The 19,638-nt window shown below is 39.2% G+C and overlaps 1 protein-coding gene across 4 annotated transcripts; it reads right to left on the reverse strand.

Annotated features, from left to right (window-relative positions):
- Positions 1-11: 11 nt before the first annotated feature.
- LOC105054401 (probable tRNA N6-adenosine threonylcarbamoyltransferase, mitochondrial) lies at positions 12-15,428 on the reverse strand. Of its 4 annotated transcripts, none has more exons than XM_010935886.4 (14): positions 15,059-15,427; positions 14,893-14,937; positions 13,489-13,563; positions 13,296-13,392; positions 8,824-8,914; positions 8,233-8,282; positions 7,032-7,222; positions 6,819-6,904; positions 5,885-5,963; positions 5,695-5,778; positions 4,908-5,022; positions 2,281-2,369; positions 359-529; positions 12-255 (listed from the first exon to the last, which is right to left on the reverse strand). In XM_010935886.4, exons 1-13 carry the CDS (start codon positions 15,353-15,355, stop codon positions 395-397), a joined length of 1,434 nt encoding a protein of 477 aa, XP_010934188.1. In that variant the 5' UTR covers positions 15,356-15,427; the 3' UTR covers positions 12-255; positions 359-394. The 4 variants fall into 4 exon arrangements, with proteins under 4 accessions (XP_010934188.1, XP_010934187.1, XP_029123192.1 ...); XM_010935885.3 differs by having other exon boundaries at positions 12-261; positions 15,059-15,426; XM_029267359.2 differs by lacking the exons at positions 13,296-13,392; positions 13,489-13,563 and having other exon boundaries at positions 12-261; positions 8,824-8,900.
- Between the last annotated feature and the right edge of the window lie 4,210 nt (positions 15,429-19,638).

A 19,638-nucleotide genomic window follows, 5' to 3' on the forward strand; every position in this document is an offset into this window, starting at 1 on the left:
CAAGTGCCACATCAAAATTGACAGTATGAATAGAATAGAAGCTGTTAAAAAGATGCATTATCTGAGAGAAGACATCTTGCTAAAGGTATTCATCGTATTGGCTGCCAATAAAAAGGACAAGGAAAAATTTGAATTAGAAAAGAAAATTTTGAATCGGACATTCATCTCACTGTTCTCTGCTGCTGAATTTAAAAAGTTGCATTAGGTGGTGTTTTGAATGTGGTTTGAACTGATAACCTCCATTTCAGCAACATCCTGTGGCTTGGAAGGAGAAAATTGAAATGTCAGTTTAGCCTGTGACGCACCGCAACAAGTATAGCTATATCAATTCAGGAGCTAAAGCAGATTTTTCTCTTACCAGTTCAAATATCGGATCAGCTAGAAGTTTACAAAGCTACACTTGTTGTTGAGCAGAACCTTGTATGATGGATGTGAGTGATGGGTGCAGCCTGGCTCTTTTCAAGGAACGAGCTCCACTTTTTCCTTGGGAGTATTCCTCACCCAACGGCCACCTTGGACGCAAGTCAAACTGTATCATGGTAAACAAGCAATTAGGTGCTGTGACAACCAAGCAAAGCAAGATTATAAAAGCAAATATAAGAAACAATTTGCAGGTTTTTCTTCAAACAAGAAGGGAACTAATTTGCATGTTTCGAAATAGCAAATAGAAGACTCGGATAAGTAGCATTCACCAACCTACTCTCATACAACTAGAATTACGATCTACTCTACTTTTACAAAGTAAAAAGGTATTTCCACAAACATAACTTTGTCATGTATAGGATGAGAATCAGCTAGTTATTGCATGTACTAGCAATGATTTAGACTGCAAAGTAGCAAAAGCTCATGCATGATTGTGATATGTCTAAGTATGCAATATCTTTCGCACCCTCTGTTGTGCACAACTCTAAATCAATCATGCTTCCTTAAGTCCACCCAATAAAATCTTTCTGCCTGTGTCCTTGAGTAGAACTACCACAGTTACACATTTCGCAACAAGATTGTTTCAAATCCATTTTCCTATCCATGTTTCAAATTTTTTTTTAAGCAATATTTTAGAAAAAGTACTTCATAGTAAACAATGTCCCTTAAAAGACATTATTTTTATGGAATAGAGCTTTGCATGATAGGAAAACAAATATATAGCATCTACATTAACTTGAACTTTTACCTATATACGCATAGTGTATATATTACATCTACGACCTGTCTGATACCTTGTCTTTTGGAAACACCTCGACATACATTATGTTTTTTGTTTTGCTTCCCACTTCTCCCTTAGGACTCGTTTAGTTGACGAGAAGTGGAAGAGGGAAGAGGCAGTTTCTGAGAAATGAAAAAAGAGCCTCTTATTTGGTTGGAGTTTTAACAGAAGAGAGAGTGAAAAAAACTCTTCTCATGAGATGTCACTTTCCACATTACATGAAAAATGAAAATCCATAGGAGAAGTGGATTTTGACACTTCCCATAAGATAGAAAGTGGTGATACTTTTTTCTTTCCTAAGATATCTTTTTAAGATTAACGGCTAAAATTTTATAAAATATCAATGGATGGTTAAGATGAAATACTGAATAATGATACAATATTATATTACTATTATCCTAATATTTACACAAATATAATATTAATATTAATATTATAATATTTATTATATTTTAATATTATTTTAATATTTACACTAACATGATATTTTTTATTAATATTAATATAATATTTTTATTAATATATTAATATAATATTATATTTACTATTTTATTTATATCTATATTAATAAATTTATTATATTAAAATATTAATATATATTAGTATTATATTAATATAATAAATTATTATGGTCTAATGTTATATTATAATATATTAATATTATATTTATATTAATATAAATATAATATTTATATTTATATAAAGTTTAGAAGTAAAAAGATATGATCTTATATCTACTAAGGGTATAATAGATATTTTATACATTTTTTTTAGAAAAATGAGTGCTCAATCAAACATAAACTACTCTGCAATAAGTTATTTTCTCATAGTCAATCAAATATATCAAAATCCTATTTCCAGAAAATAACTTTCTAGAAAGTAACTTTCTGAAAAGTTACTTTCTGAAAAAAAATTCTTTCCGCGAACCAAACGAGTCGTTAAAGAATTCATCAAGATAAATTTGGACTCACAATGTATCAAGTCGTTGGTCTAACATGAAAAATAATTATCAAGAAAGATGTACATGAAGGACAACACTAAATGTCTGATCATATCTAAAAAGAGTTGATACGAACCATGGAATCTTTAGGCTCATCAGCACGAGGGGGGGGATCAAATCTTCCACAAAAGAAGTGCTCAATCCCAGTCCAAGCAACCATTACCCCTATTATAGCAACCAAGATATGACAATTACAATAATGATGCATGCTTAAAGCATGGACCAAAAAAATTCTTAATAACTAGAAAATTCATTGCTCATGCAAACACTTGAGCAGCTCATGGAATAGTCAACCATTAATACTTCATCAAAGAAAACAGAAACATAATATTTGCAATTAAGGACCATTCGATGAAAATGATAATGAACAATGGCATATATGCAGACAACTAGTACTTTTTTCGAAATAATTGCCGAGATCCATTATGATCACATCAAATTAATCATAGTTTGAGGAAAACTTTAGAAGACATCTAAATCTAGACAAAGCCATAATGATCCATAAAAATGAACATCGCAACAGTGCATTGCAATATGCTCTTTATACTTCCACTTTCCATTATTTATAATCTTTTTGTTGCACATTTACATAGGGAAAGTCTACGGTGATTGGCGCGCACAGAGGACCCTCCCACCCATCCACCCCCACGCATGATCCAATCACCACATGCGGTGATTGGGTGGTTATGTGATATTTATCTAAACTGTTCAAATACCCCTAGGATTTATCCATTCCTATTTTCTTAGTATTTTAATGCACTCGTGCGGCGACATGATAGATGATGACGGGCCATCATCATCTGCCACGATTCTATGATCGGACCGTCATCGTCTGCCACGTCATCGTGCACACGTAAATACTAAAAAAATAAGAATAGATAAATCTTAGGAGTATTTGAATAGTTTAGATAAACATCACATAACCATAGGAATGGATCACGTGCCGAGGGGGGTGTCGGGGGAGAATTAAAAAAAAAAGAGCGAGGGAGGAAGGTCCTCTGTGCATGCCAATCACCGTCCGTTCGTATATGCGAACGGGTTTACTATAGACTTTCCCATTTACATATGGGACGGCAAAATTTTGTCAAAGTCGATTGATTCAGTTCGGCCCAAAAAAAAGCTGGGCACTGACGGTAGGCAACTTGTCCAAAACATGATCCACATAAAATTTTTGTCTAACTTAAAATGGACCCACAGTCTATAAATCCAAACAACCAAAGTAATTATTGTCGAGAAGGAAGAAGACCGAGCCTGGACTTGGACCCACAGTCCTTTAGACTCTAAAATCTTGATTAAAAACCACACATAAGTGCCCAGAGTTCTATTTCCCGCTTTCCCAAAATCTGAGAGCAAGATCGTGCACTCCCTAGTCTCTCCTCTCTCCTATTTAGGGTTTTCATTTCCCACTGCTACACCTTCACTCTATGGTCCAACTGCCTCCCTCAGCAAGCCCCGTCAACAGCCAACCCCCACTTGGCTTATCTCACCAGCCCACCACCTGGCCTGAAGCACACCCTTCAATGGCTGATCAGCAAGTACTCTCTCCCTCTCCTCCATCCCCCCCCCCCCCCAAACCACCCCTGGCCCTGTAGCAGACCCCAGTGCCCGCTTTACTCTCCCTCTGACAGCCACCATCCCCCATGCACAGCCCACCTCCCCGGCCCAGTCCCCAACCCTACCACTTGATGCCATTCCACTCCACTCCATTTTGACTCATTGGGCTCCCTCCTGAATTCTATAGCATCCCGTCCCCATGGCCAACCACTACTCAATTTCATTCATACCAGGTCAGATGGCCCAAATCAAAACCACGTTCAGTTTCAAAAACTCAGTGTCATCCAAGATCCAGGTCTGGATTAAGCCCAAGTCAAGAAAAAAACTGAAACTATAGGAGCTCGTTCAAACCAAACTGATTTTATGTCAGCCATAATTTAGTAATCACACATGCTGGTGGCAAGTAGGCTCATCATAATGTACTGTGAAAAGCAAAGCTGACCTATTCTTGCTCGTCAAAATAAAATAATACACATGGAACATGGACATGCATATCCCCATCTTCAATCCTGATTTTCTAGATGTTCCACTTGTAGATTGAAATGAAAGCCACTAAGCTCAAAACCTATTTTGGCAATATTGAAACCAGGTCCTCATGTTCTTACCAACAAAAATGAAAAATGTGAAAGTAAAGATGATTTCGAATCACAGTCCATGCAAGCCCATGGACAGAGGAAGTTCATCTAAGATCCCGTCTTAATAATGTTGCAAAAGTTGACCAGCTTGAGAGAAGCCAAACTAATGTGCTCTGTTAAAATGGGTGCTCTAAGAGCAACTAAAGATATTAATTTAGGTGCCAGAAAGTGATTGCCTAGACACTCAGCTACCTTATTTTAAAGTTCAGTTACATTATTGGAAGCAAGTGCTGGAGAGCGCTTCCAAAGAGATCCAAAAGCAGATATGGCATTCTGGGTAGAAATTTCTGACCACTAAGGTTTAAACTACATTTAGCAGAATGAATATGCACCCTGAAAAATGCAGAACTCAATCTAAAGAGTACCATAAACAAGATCTACAAATATCTCTTACAATTGTCACTACAAAGGCTTGGAGGAGGGCATACAAGTTGAAGCAAATGAATATGCATCCTGAAAAATGCAGAACTCAATCTAAACAGTATCATAAACAAGATCTACAAATATCTCTTACCATTGTCAGTACAAAGGCTTGGAGGAGGGCATACAAGTTGAAGTCCATTCTTTTCAACAACATGGTTCAGACGAGTTCTAACATACTGATTTGATGCAACACCTCCTGAAACTACCTACAAAAAAGAGACGGACAAGAATAGTATCAAACATCAGTCTCCTTGGGCTGCAAAAGAACCAAGCTAAGCTTTGGCTATTCGGCTTTGACTTTATCATCTCAAGAGGAGAGGTTTTCAAACCAGGCTCAAGCCTGAGGCAAAGTCAGTTATGTCTCTTAAGGTTTGTCTCATAGGCCACTAAAATGAGCTAGTTCGCACGCTGAGTCAAAGCATATGCTAACTTTTGGAAGCTGTTTGAGCCCAACTTGTTGATTGGGTGAACCTTAAAATGCAGCTTCGCTTTTTTTTTTTCTTCATCCAATAGAGAACAGAGTTAAGCTTTGGCTATTCAGATTTGACTTCATCATCTCCAGAGAAGTATTCAAACTAGGCTCAAGCCTGAGGCCAAGTCAGTTATGTGTCTTAAGGTTTGTCTCATAGGCCACTAAAATCAGCTGGTTCACATGCTAAGTCAAAGCATATGCTAACTTTTGGAAGCTGTTTGAGCCCAGCTTGTTGATTGGGTGAACCTTAAAATGCAGCTTCACTTCTTTTTTTTTTTTTTTAAAATAGCTTCATGAGCTAGCTTGAACCATACTAAAGAGTGGAATTTGTGCTTTTCTTGAGTATTCTGGTTTCTTTCAAGCCTCATATGTTCAAAAAGAAACAAAGAATTACAATTCACATTACCAAACATTTAATAGAAGGTTCAATGTTCATTGCCCATTCAATTGCTCGTTCGCACCTCTCTTCCAAATGCAATACAGCAACTCGCTACAGAAAATTGATAGAAGCAACATTCCAAAGCATTCAGGAAAAAATCAAAATACTTAAAAAGCTGGTACACTAGTTCAACTAAATACTAAATTTAATGCATAACCTGAAAGGATGCAGCAATATCTGCTCGTAACCTTCTTTCATGGCTACTTGTAGAAGAAATGGAATTATTTTCTACAGATCTGCAGATAACATACATCACTCTCAGTAGTGGAAGGCCAATGGAGTTTAAAAGACCAGATATTATCAACAATAAACACAATACAAAAGAAACAATTATGATCATTGGCACCTTAAATTAGTAAGCCATGAGAAGTAAGAGTAGCTTATGTATCGTAGGGGAGAATGTAAAGAAATTTCTTATTTCTAGAAGAAAATGCACAAACATATGCATATTTTAATATGACATCACAAGTGCAGATGTGCAATTTAAAGAGGACATCATCGAATGAAACATTCACAAGTTGCAGGGCAGTTGTATATAATGAGGTTCATTAATTGCTGAGTTGTGCCATAAACAGCAGTTAAAAAATATGAAACAAGGGTTTATCTGTATTTGCTTAATTAAGTTGTACTTTCATGCTGAGCAACATAAAGAATGAAATGGAAATTTGTAGCACTAATTTCTTCACAGTGGCATCGCATAGATACAACGTAGAAACAACAAGACAGAGATTAAATGATTGGATTAATGGACTCATTCAACATGCAATGGAGAGATACAAAGTAATAAATTCCTTACAGATTTTCAGATTCTTCAATAATTGTAGAGTTGTGCCACAAACAGCAGTTAAACAATATGCAGCAAGAGTCTTTTTTCTTTTTTCTTTTTTTTGCCTAATTAAATTGTACTTCCATGTTGAGCAACATAAGAATGAAATGGCAGTTTGTTCACAGCTCCAATTTGTACAGTGGCATTTGTAGCATAGAAACAAAGGTAAAAACAACATGAAAATATTAAATGATTGGATTAAAAATGGACTCATTCAATGTGTATGATGCAAAGGTATAAAAATACAAAGTAATAAATTCCTTACAGATTTTTAGATTCGATGGCTATTCTAACTTGAGTCTTTAGGCCAGCATATGAGAAATTGCAGTCCTTATGCTGTCTCATTGGAATCTGGGGAGAATATAATGAGTGATAAAAATATTGAGATTGATGCAGGACAACCACACAAGTGGCAAATGGTTGCTTCACATGCAGATAATATTACCACTAGCAACACGAGCTCCAGCAAGAGACTTACCGAGAACTTGATAGCCTTTGCATCACCTTCCCGAGCAAGTTCTTCAAGAGCTGGGCCACCACCTTTTCTCATATCAAGGCCAAGCCATCTTGCTGTCTTGTCATATGCTTCACCAATTGCATCATCTATTGTTGTCCCAAGTTGAACATAATGACCAAGTCCATGGGCAAGAATGAGGAGATTGTGTCCACCTGAGTGTGAAAAAACATACACCAGTAAATAGTCGCAAGCATTTGTATCTATTAGATTAAAAAGAAGAAATAGATACTCCAAGTGGATTTAGATGAAGTTTGAATCCATGTCAAGGAAAATATGAACCCAACAATTTAGACTCCCACTTTCACTAAAATATGCATGTTGTGTTGTGATTTACAGAAACACAGAACTGATAAGGAACATATCAGCCGTAAACACTGCAGTATTCAAGCTAACTTGATACTCATACACAGGTTAGAATGAACAAGGAATTGCTATCTAAGGCTTGAAGAAGCACTTTGACATAACTGGACTACACATGAAATATGGAAAGATGCATCACTTAATCCATATAGATTCCACTTGGTGATGAAAGACAAAACACAAAGAACAGAAACAATTCTTAATAAGATATATGCTTATCTATTCCCCGAAAGAGGTAAGAAAAATAATGCAAAAGCAATGAAATGAGTGTGAAATGACTGATCTCAGAATACAACGACCACTATTAGATATTCAAGATATCATGTGTGGATCTCTGTAAGAATATACTGTAAAAAAATATGTAAAAGATAAAGAAAAAAACTAAAAATAGAGAAAGGAGAAAGGGGGATGGGAGCACATAGACTTGATCTTAGTCCATTCATCTTTTTCTCGTTCTATAATGATGGCATAACTGCCCTACAGTGGTCAAATTCCTAATAATCCCTGATGGTGAGTGCTTGCTTAAATGCCAGACTTATTGCATGGTTGGCCCAGTTACATGACAAATGCAAATATATAGGCCTAACAAGTAACAACCTCCCATATAAAATAGCACAGAAAAACTTACTTGATTAACCATCTAACTTTCAACAACTAACATTACAAGATCTTAAGAGGAGAATATATGCAAGCAGATACAAAAACTTAAATACTCCTACATGATCTTACAAAACTGGAATTCTCAGAGAATATAGAGCATTGACAAAAGCTGATAGTGTAAATGCAGATAGATAAAGTTTACCTGAAATAAGAAGAGCCAAAAAAGGAAACTGCAGGTCCTTCTCAACCAGCCTAGAGAAGCAAAGCACAATGGACAATCAGCAAAAGCAAAGTTTGGAAACACATGAAACAACATCTATTTGCTTGCTGTTCACCTTTATGCCATCTCTTTGGTTTAGCTGCATCTTTTTTAGTTATTATCTTTTATTGTGAAATTTCATAGTAAATTGAATCAGACTATAACATCAAGGAATAGAACTGAAGTGGATATTATTGTCAACTTTAGGCACCATGATGGATACAAAAATTTGAGTTCCAGGTTTTTTCTATGCAGGATCAGGGTGCCATACTGCAAATTAATGAAATGTATGACATGGCATACATCAATATGTCATAGAAATAATAAGTTAACTTTCTGCAGTCAGATTGAGTCAAAATTATATACTATTGTACTTCATCTAAATCATGAGGTGTTATCAATTTTAATGTTCTTGTACCCTCAAAATCAAGACTTGTTTAATGCTAAGTGAAAGTTAAACAAATCAATGCTACCACAAATATTGCCAGAAAGATACATATGCACATGTATGTATGAAAGTGTTCACTTCAGTACCTAGCAACCAGAGCATGTGCTTCCATATGATGTACACTGATAATAGGCAAACTGAACTTTCCAGCTATTCTTCGAGCCTTGCACACACCAACTACATTGCATTAAAAAGAGAGAGAAAATCACTATATTAATTGTTTAATTAAATCAACATATCCAGCACTACATAAGTGGGCTACAAGATTTTCATAGTATGGATACCGTGAGGTCTTCATATACACTAAAAAAAAAAAAAGAAACCTTATAATTTAAAATCTCCCAACTCCAATATCAACATTACAGGAAAAACGATAATTAATGGAAAAGAATATAGAGTTTTTAACGACCTTTGCATAATATATCCAAAAACTACAAAAAGAATTTATAGTTTTTTAAGGAACTTTGCATACTATATCCAAAAACTACAAAATTTTCATTAATGATAATAATAACCCAAGATATTACTTTAGGGACATCTAACAAGGGGACTTTAGAATTATATACCACTGGACTACAATCAAGTGAGGACTTTAAGCAATCGAATGCATGTATATGACCATTTCTATAGTGGTAAAGGATATGTTACTCCACAGCACAGGTGGTACATGAAAAGATACAGTTAAAAAAAAAAAAGCTAATGAAAAATCATGCATAAGCTAGAGAGTAGAGCTAAAAAGGGACTGATTTGAAAACATTGTGTTAAGAATGCTTGAGGAGGAGCTGATGTTGGTGTAGATGTCCCTATTATCTCTAAAAGAATACCAGCCATTTTTTAATTTGGGTCACCTCAATACTCACCAACAGTAAAGTGGCATAAGATTTTGCACCTTCCCTCTTCTTCTACAAAACTCACAGTACCAGCTAGCAACAAAGAACCATCCCAATAAATAACCAGCATAATTTAGTCATGCAATACTCAAACTATAGTTGTTCAAGGAGCTCTTGTAGGAACAACATAATTTAAGACCGTGTCAATGTACGCGAAAAAAATCCTCAAAGAGGAAGCATCATATCTTTATGCTTAAAATTATCACAATTCAAACCACCTCAAGTACAACATGCCCAGGCTTCTATAAGTAATCGTTTGATTTGCAAAATTGTTATGAGGATCCAAGACAAATACTTCCATCTTTATTTATCATATAAATCTTTTATTATTTCGTGATGTCTACAGGTTAGCAATTCGTTTTCAGGAATATGTGTGTGTGTGTAGAGAGAGAGAGAGAGAGAGAGAGAGAGAGAGAGAGTTTTGACATAAGTACAGGCACCAAACAATCTCATAATTCCTAACTTGATAACCATAACCATCTAGCATTATTCCAACTACTTTGGCTCAGCTGCCATTCATGTTTTTTCAAATTGGGATCAATCACAGCTAAGAAATGATGAAAGAATGTCCTTTTTGCTAGAATTTGCAGTTTGACCATCACAATATAAAAAGGAAATTTATCAGTTTCTATAATAGAAGTGAATCTTAAGACCAATCTTCAGAAGTCTATGACAACCTTCTCCTTCAATTAACAACCCTTCACATTCAGTCCTTTTTGCCAGAAGAAATCATTCAACTGAGCTTCTAATTTACCCACTCCCTTTCGATAGGTCTTTAAGAGGATTGGGGTAGGGGAAGGATAATAGATAAGGAGGATGATGTAATTTAGCTAGCTTTTTCTTTATTTTTAATTATGTGATGCACCCAAAATTTGGGCCTAGATGGTCGGTCCATAGTGTTTCTAACAAGATTTTCCATACCGGCCCGAACCGGAGAGAAACTAGTCCAGTTCACCCTCCTTTTTCGGTAAATAAAGCAAACCGCACCGAACCAGTTCGATTCGGTACGGTTTGCTGCCGAACCGCTCAAAATCGAGCAGTTTCACTCAATTCGACTTGGTTCGCATGTGAACCGAGCCGTACCAACATGCCCATGTGGGGGGGGTGGCTTTGTCTCATCTGTGGGGCTGGGCTACCAATAATTTGGTAGCCTCAGCCTAAGAGCCGAGAAGCCCGAGAGCAAACTCTCAGGCTTCGACGATGAGTGCGAACGAAGTACATAAACTCTCATTTGTAGACTTTATTTTCATCTTACTATTTGAATCCGAGGTTCCAGTACAACATATCCGAGATAGATATGGATAATGCGCTTCTCACTACTCTCCGTAATATTATATATAAGATGGTGCCCAATTCCGAAATCGTATCTGTGTCTGCAAGAGGTACGTTAGGTCAATTAAGGTGCATTTATTTAACTTAATAATATATTTGTTATTGAAATGAATATATTTTTCACAGACGAAATAGTTTAGAGAGGAGACAGACAGCTTTGGAGTCTCATCGACTGTCGTAAGCAAAAAGAAGATAAATCCAGATAAATTACATATCAACAATGAGCACTTTGTTGATATTACATACCTACTAATATCATAAAATCTGATATGTAATTTTATTTAATTTTCTGACAGCTGAATGGTGGATCCATTTTGGATAGTCCGTTCCAAATTTAAAAAATGTGGCCATCCGCATTCTTTCCCAGACGGTCTCCTCTAGTGGGTGTGAGCATAATTGATCGACTTGCATCCTTATTCACAACAAACAGAGAAACCATCTAACACAGAAGCACCTCAATGATCTTGTTTATGTACACTATAATTTGAGATTGAAGCTAAAATGTATCCAAGATGAAGTACAACTGAAGTATACAGATCTGATGATAGATGATTATGCCATTGATGATAAGGATCTGATGATTGGATGACTTGCAGGCCAGCAACAGGAGCTGAAACTTGATGAGCCGGAATCTCCTCCATGACCAATTAGTGTGATAGCTAGAGAGATCAGGATAGATCCAGGACAGTGGACAGATAGAAATATTCCACATAGAGTTTCAGCTGATCAGCCACAGCCTGAGGGATCACAAAGGAGTCATTCATCATGTGACTCCATGTCCGAGTCGTCCAGCCAGATGTTTGAGCGAGAAATGCTGAAACAAGACCAGTCACAAAGGGATACTGAGAGAGCTCGAAAAGGCAAAGAAAGAAAAAGGCAGTTACAACACCCTCAAGAGTGCAGGAGTCAGTTGACTCAGATTCAGAGACCAACGACAGTGAGAATGAAGGTAGCAGTCATGGATCCGATGATCAGGGAGGTACTGGAGAATACGAGATCACTATTCATAAGATACAGCCGCAAAGTGATATTCGATTTACCAGTGAGTCCCAATTTACACATGCCACACAAGATAGGGACCACGATGGATGACTTGATAGACCACGTCATGAGACGATCTTATATAAGCCACGGCCTCTCAGAGATCGTCTAGCGTATGATACAACTGCAGATGATCTTGCATGTGAAATAGGATCCATGAATGTATCTGAATCATCCTTATACTATGGATCCTATCATCCGCAAGCAGCTTATGATCCATATAGATATGGTATATCCGAGACATCAGCTTCCAGTGGCTATTAACCTATGCAGCCCGGAATACCTTATGGATTGAATTTTGCTACTGGCATATTTGGATAGGCCCTTCCACAGCCACACCATCATCCCAAGGATACCTCTCAAAGTCAACGAGAGATCTGATATATCTTACAATCCAAAGAGGATTCCTTATGGGATGAATATTCAAGATTATAGTACTACTTGGTTAGACGGATAAACTGATGTTCCTCCAGAGTATGTGGATGATCCGGATATCTACGAGCGATACAGACATTCGATGAGATATTAGATTAGCAGAGATCCTGAGGTTAGCATATTATTCTTTGTAATTTGCACTTTAAATATATTTATTGGCATTATTGCATTATTTTAGTCTTTTAGACTTTTTTTTTGAATGATAGAATTGTTATATGACTTAAATAAATATTAATTTGGATATAAAGTAATTTAAAAAGATAAAAAAAAAAATCAAATTCAACAGAAAAAATCAAAAAAAAAAGAATGGTTGGCGTACCAGTACCGAACCGATACGCCATGGCGTACCGATACACGGTATGGTACGGTATGTGGTACCGTACCATACCGCACCAGAACCGATACGGGGCTCAGTACCGGTTCCGGAATCCTTAGTTTCTACCATTGATAGGATTCAGGTTCAAATCCCAGCTCAAGCTCCCCTCTATCTACACATGTAATAATTTCAAAATTTCATGATCCAAAGAGGTATTTATGTCTGACTGAAAGGTTAAAATATAATAAACAACCCAAGGCATTTAAATAAAGGATGAAAAAAAGAAGATATTATATATACATTCTAAGAATTTAGGGATAAAACCTCTTGGTTATATTTGAACAAGATGTTAGTTAATGATATTCTTCCTCTCTATCCAATCTCTGGTGTAATCTTAGTCTTCATTATATTATTTTGCTCATATCTCAAATGAAATTTGTTACAGCATATGGCTTCTCATCTTGCCATATCAACAACCAGATAACTAGAAATTAATGTAGAGAAAAACATAAAAAGGTATTTGTGGTAACCACTTTATGCATACCCCGCAGACAAAGACTTAAACCTGGTCCAATTGTAACAGCAACTGCAGAAAGATTCTTTTCTGTTAATTTTGCATTATCAAGTGCCTGCTGAACAACCTAGAAAATGAAGCTTATGTCATAACCTCTTAACTGTATATGCAAAGACTCAATGAGGATATTGTATCACCTATAGAAGCCAACTAAATCTCAAACCTGGTTGATTACTAGCGAATGTCCTTCTTCAGCCATTTTAGGAGCAACACCTCCATAACGTGACAGCAAATCTGCCTTGATAGGTACAAGTACAAAAATAAATTTAAATTTTCAAATTCAACTAATAGCTTCAATGTATTGTACAAACATGTCATTCATGCTGAATATCAACTGCAGGAAAGAAATGATCTTTCACTCATATAAGAGAAATTGTGCAACCAAGGTTTGTTGAGACACATCAAGTAAAATATGGGAGAATGGAGATGCACTTGATATATAAGTGATCCTGATAGTGTCTCTATATCAGGGGAAAAGGAAACTTTATGTGTTAAACAAAGCAAGGCCAGTTATGCAGAAAACAAGCTTCATATTATCTCCTTCAGGGACGTTAGGGCATCCTTCTTAGAACATAATACAATAGATACATATAGACATACATACATATATGTGCGTGCATGCATCTATATATATATATAGATATATATATATATATATATATATATATATAGAGAGAGAGAGAGAGAGAGAGAGAGAGAACAGACTGTGATCATGCAGAAAATGAATCTCTTAAAACAAGGTTATAGGTCCTATTCCAATTCGACCATTTTTTCACTTCCTTCTTCACCATTATTTCATATTAAAGGCTACACATTCATTCAGCGCAATCCTTTAATTCCTTTTATATCCTTCATCTAACACTTCTATCCAGGTCATTTTCGGTTTTCAACTTTTAACATAACCTTAGTGGAAATGCCAAAAGCATATGATATCAGCTGCACTGACAGAAATAGTCGTCAATTCTTACATCCATACTTCATAGAGGAACTAAGAATGGGGTTTCTTTGCTCTGATTAAGTTGTCCTTTTACTGAAGGACATATTTTCTCCAATTGCAGGGAAAACCTTTAATCAGCCCCAAGATTATCTCCCCAAGTTTCTACAATTTTGTAGCCAAGAAAAAGTCTGGCACCATGATCATTTCATGAAAGGTCATCAACTTCTTCATCTTTTTGCCACTTATACCTGGTAGAGGCTACATCCTCTATCAACTTTTGCAACTTAAAAAGTCCATCTAAGTTGCTTTAGGTCTTGCCCGCCCAATATGAACCAATGAAGATGGAAAGAAGAAAACAAAATTCTGGAATGTAACCGTAACTCTTAGTATCTCGATGCAATGAAGGATTACAGAAATAGTGACCCGGTATCCTGACATGTAAGAAGAGAGAACAGAGTAAAAGAAGTACCAACCAACTAAAAATGTCGCCTTTTCTTTTTCAAAAATTCAGATGAGCTTTCCCAAATAGCATTAAAAAAACAAAAAACAAATTGCCAATCATTAAAGTTCATTAATTTCATCGGTATATAATCCTATTTAGAAACTGCTAGCAAAGGGAAAAACCCTTACCTGCGAAGACACAACTTGACTAAGAATTTCTCCATTGCCTCTGACCTGAAAAAGAAAAAGGAAATTCGAAACAAGAATCCGATCAAGAAAACTCGCTGATGCAAACGCCATCGCAATGTTAGAGCAAAGAGAAACTGGAGAAACCAAAAGGACATAGAGGACTTACAACGGCCGCGGCAGTATCATCGCAGCTGGTTTCGATGCCAAGAATCACAACATCCTCTCGAGCCAAGCTCCACTCCGAGTCCGAGGATTTCTGAGCAACGATGCCAGAAGCAGAGCGTATAGCAGAAAGATGTTTGAAAGAAGGCTTCAGAGAGATGGGGGAGAAGAAGGTGGAGGGTTGCCCAGGTCCCGTGAAGCGGCGAGTCAAAGCCCTAGTTCCCGAATGTAGGAGTGAAGTTTTTAGGAAAAAAGCAGAGCGGGAAAGCCAGAGAGGCGACGCAAGCGTAGAGAATGCCATTTCCTCGGAGTGATCCTGGCAGAGGGGATGAGGTTGAGATCCCTCCACTGAATAACGGGGCGGTAAGGAGAGTGGTGGGGATATCGCGGCCCGTGTCGGTGAATGGCCGATACCGAGACAAACCGATATATAAATCATAGCGAAAAAGCTTCGGTGCATCCGTTATGCCGGGCACTTTCGCCGGGCCCGCAACCTCAAATTTGATAAATTTGACATATAGAAACAAATTTTATAATTTGAATCAATGCCATTATTGTCATCTCGCCACCACGTGGGAAGAGAAATGCGCACACCCGCTTAACTTTGCTCTCGTGGTGGACTGTATATCTATTAGGATTTAACACCTCGAGATTCAGTCCATATTGAGCCCACAGTAAGGTTCGCAATAAAAAATGGAGTCCAACGAGATCAAAATCACCCAAAATGGAGCTCGAACGGAGAAAATACAGGCTTTTGAAATCGGCACGAGATCCGAAACGGCGAAGGACTACCGGCGATGGGCTAACGGAGCGGTGGCGGCGCGGTCGCAGACGGCGGTGCGCGGCCTAGACGGGGCCAATGTGCGGGACACGTGACCCAGGCGGGCGCATGGCCCAACCCGTGCGCGGGCCCGCACTCGAGCGCCGCCCAAGCCCGCGCGCGCGGGTTGGCACAGGGCCAGGCGCCTTGCCTGGGCCTGTACCCCGGTCCATCATAGACCGAACAGTCCACGACTGAGTCTGTGGACCGTATAGGCATTTCTCACACGTTTCTCGCGGTCCACGTACTATTTCGTGGACCAGAGCGCGATCGAAGAGCGTGAGTTGATCTGGTTCTCGATCTAACGGTCAAGGTCCTGGATTTGATTTGGACTCTTAAACCTAATCTAATTGGGTTTAAGCCCTTTAAAAGGGCGTGTGACGCACAGAGAGAAATTGTGGTGATTCGATTTTTGTTGGGATGTCACGCGGAACCCGAGAAGAGAAAGAGAGAGGCGTGAGGTCGCTGAGAGAGAAGGAGCATGGCTCCTGGACAACAGACGCCAGGCACTTCAGGGATTCAGGGGGTCTTCCAAGAGGGAGAGCTTTTGTAAGGGAAACTTCTAGTGAGAGAGAAATTAGGTGTACAAGGGTTGAGGGTGAGATCTCCTCTTGTAAATTTTTTTTTTCATAATGAAGTTTACATGCCCCGTGGAAGCGAGTCCTTTTGTGGCTGATCCACGTATTTTAATTATTTTTTATTTTATTTCTTCTTTCTTCCTGCTGCATCGCGTGGTACTGAAAAGGTCTTGGAAGATGGTGTCCTGGCCAGACATCCACCCAACAAGTAATATCAGAGCAAGATGGTACAAGGACGCAGATTGCAGCAATGGTGAGAAAGACTGAAGATGGAGAAAACAGGAACAATCAAGATGGAGATCAACAAGTTTGATGGTAGGAGCAATTTCTTCTTGTGGCAGACAAAGGTGAAGGATGTACTCATCCAACAGGGGTTGATCGATGCTCTCTTGTGCGATGAGAAGCCGACCATCATGGAGGTACGGGATTGGAAACGGCTACAGATGCAGGCGGTGAGTAGCATCCGCATGTACCTGACGGATGAGGTGGCGATCCATGTGCTGAGCGAAACTTCTCCAATGGTGCTGTGGTCGAAGCTCGAGGAGTTGTACATAGCAAAGTTCTCACTAACACTCTTTTCCTCTGGAAGCAGTTCTACCAATTGCGGATGACTGAGGGACAGAGCGTGCAGGAGCATCTCAGCCACTTCCAGAAGATCCTCACCGACCTCCTCAGCATTGGTGAGAATGTTGAGGAGAAGACCAGGGCACTGGTTTTGCTGGCGTTGCTTCCCCCTTCGTACGAGTCCTTGATGACTGCTCTTGTAGTGAGGAAGAGCACCATCAAGATGGACGAGGTCACCATGACGATACTCTAGAATGACGTTCTCAGAAGGGAGAACCCAGCTTCGAGCTCAAGTGGCGGTAGCTCAGCTTTGGTGGCTTCTAAAGGAGCAGGAGGCAGTAGACGGAGCAATAGGAGATCGCAACGAGGGCGGTCCAAGTCCAGGAGGGACTTGAGCAAAACCAGGTGTTACCGGTGTGAGGAGTTGGGGCATCTAGCCAGAGATTGTCCTCAACTCAAAAATCGGATGGTGGCTGCTGTAGCGACAGTCGACAGCGATTCAGATGGAGATGTCCTGGAGATATCTGATGAGGTATCTACTTCTTCCCAACAGTGGATATTAGATTCTGCATGCCTCTATCATGTATGTTACAGAGAGGAGCAGTTTGACTCCCTAGAGAACGTGAGGGCACTATATATCTGCTGGATGGATCGAACTGTGTGATCAGAGGCATTGGGACGGTCAGCTAGAGGACACATGACGGTGCAGTGAAGAGATTAGGGGAGGTCCGATACATATCCAATTTCAGACAGAATCTCATCTCACTTAGTAGACTGGATTCGATAGGCTATAGGACGGTAGCTGGTGGAGAAATCCTGAGGGTGCTACACGACGATAGGATTGTGCTGGAGGAGAAGAAGGGGAGCAGAGGTATTATTACCTGGCAGGAAGCCCAATACGAGGTGGAGCTTCGGAAGTCAGGCAGAGCCCAGAGTGAGGTGGAGCTCCAGGTGGAGGTGGATCGGGCATGAGACAGGAGACTCGGAGGATGAGAGGCGACGTCGCAAGGTGAGATTCCTATTGCCGCAGGACGATGCCCCGAGTAGATCTCAGATTAGGAGAAGCACAGTATACGATGGAGATAGGATCGAGCAGTCTGGCTCGACTCCCATATTTGTCCATCCATGATCAGCAGGCGATTGCCCCAGGACATGGGGGCGAGGAGATCTAGAAACTCTCGGAGTTTAAAGGAGGTCGAATATCGAGTCGAGATGAAAATTGTTAGGATTTGATGCCTCAAGATTCAACCCACATTGAGCCCATAGTGAGATTCGCGATGAAAAATGGAGTCCAATGAGACCAAGATCATCCAAAACGGAGCTCAGATGGAGAAGATACGAGCTTTTGAAGTCGGTACGAGATCCGAAGTGGCGGAGGACCATCGGTGGCGGGCCGGCGGTGGTGCACGGCCTAGGCGAGGCCAACGCGTGGGACGTGTGACCCAAGCGTGCGGCCCAAGTGGGCCGCGCCCAGCCCAGGTGGCGCACGGCCCAGCCCATGTGCGGGCCCACGCGCAGGTGCGGCCCATGCCCAGGCACCTTACCTGGGCCTGTACCCCGATCCACTGTGGACCGAGCAATCCACGGTAGGGCCTTTGGACCGCGTGGGCGTTTCTAACGCATTTCTCGCGGTCCACGGTACTATTTCGTGGACTAGAGCGCGATCGGAGGACGTGGGTTGATCTGGTTCTCGATTCAACGGTCCAGGTTCTTATATGGGTTTGATTAGAACTCTTAAACCTAATCTAATTGGGTTTGAGCCCTTTAAAAGGGCGTGTGACGCATAAAAGAAAATTGTGGTGATTCGATTTTTGCTGAGGACACCATGTGGAACCCGAGAAGAGAAAGAGAGAGGCATGAGGCCGCTGAGAGAGAAGGAGCAGGGCTCCTGGATAGCGGACATCAGGCACTTCAGGGGTTCAGGGGGTCTTCCAAGAGGGAGAGCTTTTGTGAGGGAAACTTCTAGTGAGAAAGAAATTGGGTATACCAAGGTTGAGGGTGAGATCTCCTCTTGTAAAATTTCTTTTTCATAGTGAAGTTTGCATGTTCCGTGGAGGCGAGTCCTTTTATAGCTGATCCATATATTTTAATTATTTTTTATTTTGTTTCTTCTTTCTTCTTACTGCATCGCGTGGTACTGAAAAGATCTTGAGAGATGGTGTCCTGATCAGACATCCATCCAATAGTATCAATCATTTTTATTTTTATTTTTTATAATTTGAAGCGGTCATTCCAGACATGTCGACATGCATGTGACCTAGTTCCAACATTTGGTGAATTGACTTGATCAAACTCTAGGCCATGCATCATTTTAGATTTTTTTTAAATATTATTATATTCTTTAATTTAAAAAAATAAAATTTTCAATTATGACAATATAATTTACATGCTTCCTATAAGAATATCCTGATTAATTCCTTTAAATAATTTTCATCACATATATACTACTCTTTAGTCTTGATTTTACACCCCAATCCTGACACGTGGCTGAAAAGCACTTTTATTTACCTACTTCACTGGTAACCTCTTAGCTTCTTACCGTTTTAAAGGTCCTTGCACCTTAATTTGATTATATCAGTATCATTATTAGCTATTTCTCCTATTTTGGGTCTATAATTTATG

Source organism: Elaeis guineensis, chromosome 11 (genome assembly GCF_000442705.2).
Source record: "Elaeis guineensis isolate ETL-2024a chromosome 11, EG11, whole genome shotgun sequence".
In the NCBI taxonomy this organism is placed as follows: domain Eukaryota; kingdom Viridiplantae; phylum Streptophyta; class Magnoliopsida; order Arecales; family Arecaceae; genus Elaeis; species Elaeis guineensis.

Excerpts from the sequence above, each read along its gene's own strand:
- LOC105054401 (XM_010935886.4), bottom strand. The coding sequence starts at position 15,355 with ATGGCATTCTCTACGCTTGCGTCGCCTCTCTGGCTTTCCCGCTCTGCT. Across the intron at positions 14,938-15,058 it reads ATGATACTGCCGCGGCCGTT|GTCAGAGGCAATGGAGAAAT; the intron begins GTAAGTCCTCTA and ends TTTCTTTTTCAG. Across the intron at positions 6,905-7,031 it reads CAAAGGCTATCAAGTTCTCG|ATTCCAATGAGACAGCATAA; the intron begins GTAAGTCTCTTG and ends TATTCTCCCCAG.